At 31.7% G+C, this 6,012-nt stretch overlaps 1 protein-coding gene across 5 annotated transcripts in view; it reads left to right on the top strand.

Annotated features, from left to right (window-relative positions):
- Positions 1–6,012, top strand: part of LOC106461802 (CREB-regulated transcription coactivator 1-like) — an 85,652-nt gene that overhangs the window by 63,235 nt on the left and 16,405 nt on the right. For all 5 annotated transcript variants that reach the window (XM_022388878.1, XM_013921657.2, XM_022388875.1 and 2 more), the window contains one exon: positions 3,769–3,998. In XM_022388878.1, coding sequence (XP_022244586.1) covers positions 3,769–3,998 — 230 coding nt within the window. The remainder of the gene's footprint in view (positions 1–3,768; positions 3,999–6,012) is intronic.

Raw genomic sequence — 6,012 nt, forward strand, 5'->3', positions numbered from 1 at the left:
TAATAATTGAAATGTGAAAGTAGTTTACAAAATACTAGTTCATTAAAACACAGCCAAGACATGTCACTTTGTAAAGACAAAAGGTCAGTTTTATATTATTGGATACAGTAATATGAGTGCACATGTGCCGCATCATTGTAATTTCTGTATTGTTAGCCAGGCACTGCAGAAAGGTCAATATAATAAAAATAATAAATATATATATATAAATGTATAATATGAGATTTAAGCTGTTTAGTCTATAAATTTGTGTTATAATTTGTAGTCATTCTAGAATGAAAAAGGCATAATTTATGTTTATTTCCTAAGTTTTTATGCTGGTTACAAGATCAATCAAATCGACCAAACTTGTATAGAGATTTGTTAATGAAAACAACAGATAAAATATAATAAAATTTTTTCTTAAGAAACATTTGATAACTATCTGGATGCTATAAAGATTTTGCATGTGAAATTTGAAATTTTTTCTGATACATAAAAGTATTTTTTAATCTTAAAATGAAAATGACTTTGCATGTTGGATAGGCAACATGCAAAGAAAAAAGCATGAAAAAAATATTGCTTAAAAACCTTAAAACTTGATAAAAGAATCTGATATTTTGCATGTGAAAACATTGTAATGTTTACTGATAATCTTCCAAATTTCATGAACATATGCTTACTAATTTGAAAGTTATAGCATGAAAACTATAACAAGCACAAAATGGTTACGAGGTTGGTCCCAGGGATTGAGCCCGTGCTGTTGTAATTCTGTATTTCCATGGTGGAGTTGACTTTGTTGTTCAGATTGTAGGACCAGGTAACAAATGTGTTGTCAAAGTAGTGTCTGTAAAATGTAGGATTCTTCCATGAAAATGTGTGCTAAAACTGTAGAGAGTGGTGATCCCATATCCAAGCCATCTGTTTGTTCAAAGAAATTGTAGTTGTGTTGAAAGTATGTGGATTATAGACAAACTGTGATTAGTTCCATAATAGCTTCTCTTTTCATGCTGGTTCTATATGTATGGGAATTACCATTCAACAGCCATTGTTTGGTGAAGCAGAGGTAGTGAACAAGACTGACATAGAAACTTGTGAAGACATTCTAAGATCTGATACCTATGGCTCTGATTGTTCAATGAAATGTTTTGAGTTGTAGACATGGTGTTCAGTAATACCTTGTAATGATGATAGGATAGGTACCAAAACATCAGCTACATGATTAACAGTTTGAGTTTATGGTATTGACCATAGGTCTGATAGGTGTATCATATTTGTGGCTTTTAGTCTGTCTGTAAAGCAATGTAGAACAGTTGCCACTGGTTTTTAGCTTCTTGGTTGTATTTTCATTGATTAAGCATCAGTTTTTGAGTTTGTCTAACATTCTATTGATGGTTCTGTATGTCTTTTCCATTGAATCATTTTTAAGCATTCTGTGATTTTTGTTGTGTGAGAGAAGGTTTATTTTTAAGTTTCAGTAACTTTATGATAACTTTCCAATCCTTGTAGCATAGTAAGAACTTCAGGTGGTTAGAGAAGTGTTGTGTGTGTTTTTTCCAGTATTCTCTAATTATTATTTTTGATGAAGTGTAAACTTCTCAGGAAGGTTTTCATTCTAAATATATGAGTGAAATTATTTTGAAATGATTAGTTTGGAAAAGTGGACAGAACCAGACATTTAATAATTCTAATATTTTAGATGTTACATGTATGTTTGTTTTTATTTTGAACAGTAGGTTACTGCCTGGTGATTATTAAACTGGCTAAGTTTTGCTATAGAAAAGGTGCAAATGGTATGATCTTCAATTGAAGCTATGAGTTGGTCTAAATGAAAAATGTCTTCTTACATTGCCAAGTTGAATGGAACACAGTAATGTTTTAGTTGTGTCTCTGCTTTCCTGAAATGGTTTGTAAAATATTTTAAAATTCTAAACTGAAATTCTTCTTGAACATATTCAATACAATAAAGATACAGTGATAAAGAAGAATCCCAAACTCTGTCAAACAAGGATTAGGAATGTGTCTGGGTTCTAAACTTTTATTTTCACGTTATTCACGTTGATGATAGCAGAGCTTTGTGGTTGTAGATTAGTTTATTTTTGGTTTTCATCTTAGCCATTTTATATGGTGCATCACTAAAGAACTGTTTGGTCTGATGTAAACCACATTTAACTTTATCTCATGAAGAATTGACAGTTTTCATCTTGATCAAAAATTGAGCAATTCTCAGTAAGGTAAAAAATAACAATGACAACTTTCTTTAAATTTGTTCTAAGTACAATATCTCCTATGTAATTAATAATCTTATCAATCCCATAACTGTTGGCTATTTGCCTGACTATATGCCAAGGTAATAGACCTTGGACACTATAGAGGTTTTGTAGTTCTTTTTGCTTCCTTTTTCTGTTTGATGGTCAGTTTCTGCTTGACCTACAATCTCATTAATGTGACAATCTGAAGTAATTATGTATGTGGGTTATCCTCTCTGAAGGAAGAATTCTAATCCAGGAATATTCATCAAATGTACTTCACCCATCCAGTTCTATGTCCACTTTAGCATATCACATGAAGAGTTTGCAGATTTTGTAAAATTGACTAATAAATAGGGCAAAGAAGTAGAGAGATCAACAGGAACAAACAAAAAGGTCTTTGTCGTGGCAAGTAGTAAAAAAAATAGATATCAATTAGTGTAAAAGCAAGTATCTACTTGTATTTCATGTTAAAATTAAAATGTTAATACTTGAATGGTAACATTCCAGGAGCTTGAATAATTCTTGTAAAAAGAATTATAATAAAGCTTTTTTTTTTTAGAGAGTGTTTATAATTTCTAAAATCCTTATGAAAAAATTGTGACTTCTTGAAGGAAATCCTGAAAGTTTTATGCTCACAATACTCTGAAAAATAATAACTTGAATTATGGTGTGAATAACTCAAATTCCTGTAGTTTGTACAGAGGGCTAATTGCACATAAAATAAACAAATTGTCCATATTAACCAGTGGTATTCCATGTGCAAACTGTGCTGCTATGTGTGTGTGTGTGTGTGTATGTATAAACCTGGGTCTGGGAAAACTTGTGTAGCAGAGTATATGTGCAGGGTTCCAAAACCAATTTCCAACCCAGCCTGAGACAATAGTTAAAATGTGGTCTTAGAAACATATTTTCACATACAATGGAAGGTTCAAAAAAAGTTTTAAAGATATGTCCTTTACAGGAGCTTGTTACAATAAAAATTGTAGTGCTGGACATTAGTACATAATTATGGCAAACAGCATGGGTATGATCGACAATGGAGGAGTAGTTTAGGACATTGTGTAATATAAAACACCTTCCTTAAAATGTAGTAATATGTGGATGATACATTTGTAGCATTTAGTATTTTCTATAGCTATATTTTTTATTACTTGAATAATAAACATCTAACCATCACAGTGCACATTCACAGTAGAAAATCAATCTTCTGGTAATCTTCTGTTTTGAGTAATACTGTGTGAAAGAATATTGCAATTAATGTTTTATTTATATAAACCTACCATAGATGGATTATATTAAATTTTGAGAATTCATTATATCTAATTTCTAAATTTTTGTTAGTGGTGTTTTTTATTATGCTTTCATGTTTGTTTTTTGAAATTTGTATGTTGTTTGATATATCATACAGTTTTTTATTTGTTTTTTTTCTTGTGATGTGTGTGTGTCCTGTAACACAGAACATAGTGTTTCTAACTGCATATGATGTATTTTGTAATAATAACTGAAACTAAGCATTTCATTTTGTTGTTTTTGGTAGTATTTATCCTTTGGAGAATGAAGACAGTATGATGCATATTGCATTACCCAGCAACACAGGTTCTCTACCAGATTTAACCAACCTGCAGTGTTTGTCTCCTCTGGCTGCTCCAAATGACATGGAAGATCGCAGAATTAGCTCATCCAGTAGCCTACAAAATTCTACACAAGCCTTTATTGGAAACTGCCCCTTTCCTTTCTTTCCCCAGCAGCAACTTACACAAGTCATTGGTGAGTTTAATGTGTACAGCCAGTATTTCTGGTCATGATATAAATTGTCAGGTTTTAAGTTCTTATTGTTTATATAGAGATTCTTTTATTTTTTCACTTTGTAAATACTTGACTAAATTGCATAAAGCTGGATAAAGACTTACTAAATAGTATCTAGTTTTAAAAAATTAGTATAATTTATTTTAGTATTTCTATAATGTTTTAGGTTATGAAGTTTACAAAATTTTGTTGTGAGACACTGTTTTTAGAAAATAAATTACAAATACTTCCTTTTGTCTTAGAATTTAATTTTTGTATGGTTTATCAGAAAGTTCTGATATGATGACTCACCTCCATGCACAGATTAGCTATTTTCTTCTTGAAGTCATGCTATTCTGCCTTGGAGACTTGGATGCCACCTCCTTGTGAAACTTCTACGTAAAGTTCATGTGTTTCACATGAACTTGTGCTACTGCATGATGATGTATCATGCAACGAAACTCTCCAACAGTAGGAGTGTGACACACTTCCTTGCCCAAATGCACCTTCATTAATTTGAATTATTTTTCTGCTGATGGGTACAAATATCACTCACAGTTACCAACAATTTAGGAAGTTCTTGCCTGTTGAGATTGTGAGAGCCATCATGTATTTCAAAAGAATGACGTAACATTGTCCACTGTGGGGGGGGGGGGCATATTGCCATCTGGACTCTCTTTTTGCCATTCCCTGCCACACATTTCTCTTCACAGATTTTGAAGCTGAAGTTGAAGAGGACGAAATGGAGTGACTAATCCACCCAATACATCTCTACCTACAGCATATTCCTTCTTTCCCTCCTTCAATAAGCCTTCTACTTGTTGTTTCCTTTCTTCTCCCCTGTTAGGGCCACATCTGTCATTTACTTGGAGTTTCAACTTCCTTTTGCTGTTTTATGCCTTTTCATTCCTGTCTTACCATGTAACCTATTGAAGTTATTGTTTAGATATAATATGATCTTCATTAACACATAACTCAATGGACTTAATGTTTGGACCTTGTTTATTACTCCTGAATGTGTCCACGTGTTATATTTTGTTTAGATCTAGTTTGTTACTTCTTAATTTGTACTTAGGCTGTAATGTTTAATCATAGTTGCTTATTCCTTGACATATAATACTTAGTCTATTATGTTTAGTCATAGTTCACATGATGGTTGGTCATATTCACTTATTCCTTACTATGTAAACATAGATGGTAATGTTTAATTTCACTTCATTGCTCTTTCAATTGTAACACGTCATTGTTGATACTTCATTTTGGTTTATTACTCCTTAATATGTCCAAATAGAAGGCAATGTTTGCAACTTGTTCATTACTTCTTCATATGTACTCTTGGTAGATAATGCTTGGTTTTAATTTATTATACCTTGACATATATACATCACTATTGATGTTTGATTCTAGTTTCTTATTCTTTAACATGTATACATAGAATATAATATTTAGCTCTTGTTCATTACTTCTTCACCTGTACACATGGAAGATAATGCTTAGTCTTGGTTGATTATTCCCTGCCATGTACACAATCTTGTTAAGGTTTGGTTTTAGTTCTTATTCCTTAATGTGTCCATGTAGAAGATATTGTTTTGAAATTGTTCATTACTCCATAACATGTCACTCATTGTAGTTCATTTTTTTACATAGTTCATTGATCCTGTCCATATACACAACTGTTGATGTTTAGAAATAGTTGCTTATTATTAACATGAATACTTAGATGTTAATGTTTACTATTAGTTCATTACTTCTTCACATATCACACACATAATATGTTGTTTAATCATGGTTCCTTACTTCTTATTTCACTTGGAAGGTAATGTTTCATTTTAATTCATTCCTCTTTAACATGTACACTTAGTAGGTACTCTTTAGTCATAGTTAATTACTTCTTAACATGTACACACAGTAGGTAATGTTTAGTCATAGTTAATTAGATTGGAAGTACTGTCTTCTTTTTGCTGAACATCTTTCGAACCATTCCTCTCTTCCCATT

Source organism: Limulus polyphemus, unplaced genomic scaffold (assembly GCF_000517525.1).
Source record: "Limulus polyphemus unplaced genomic scaffold, Limulus_polyphemus-2.1.2 Scaffold1035, whole genome shotgun sequence".
Lineage (NCBI taxonomy): Eukaryota > Metazoa > Arthropoda > Merostomata > Xiphosura > Limulidae > Limulus > Limulus polyphemus.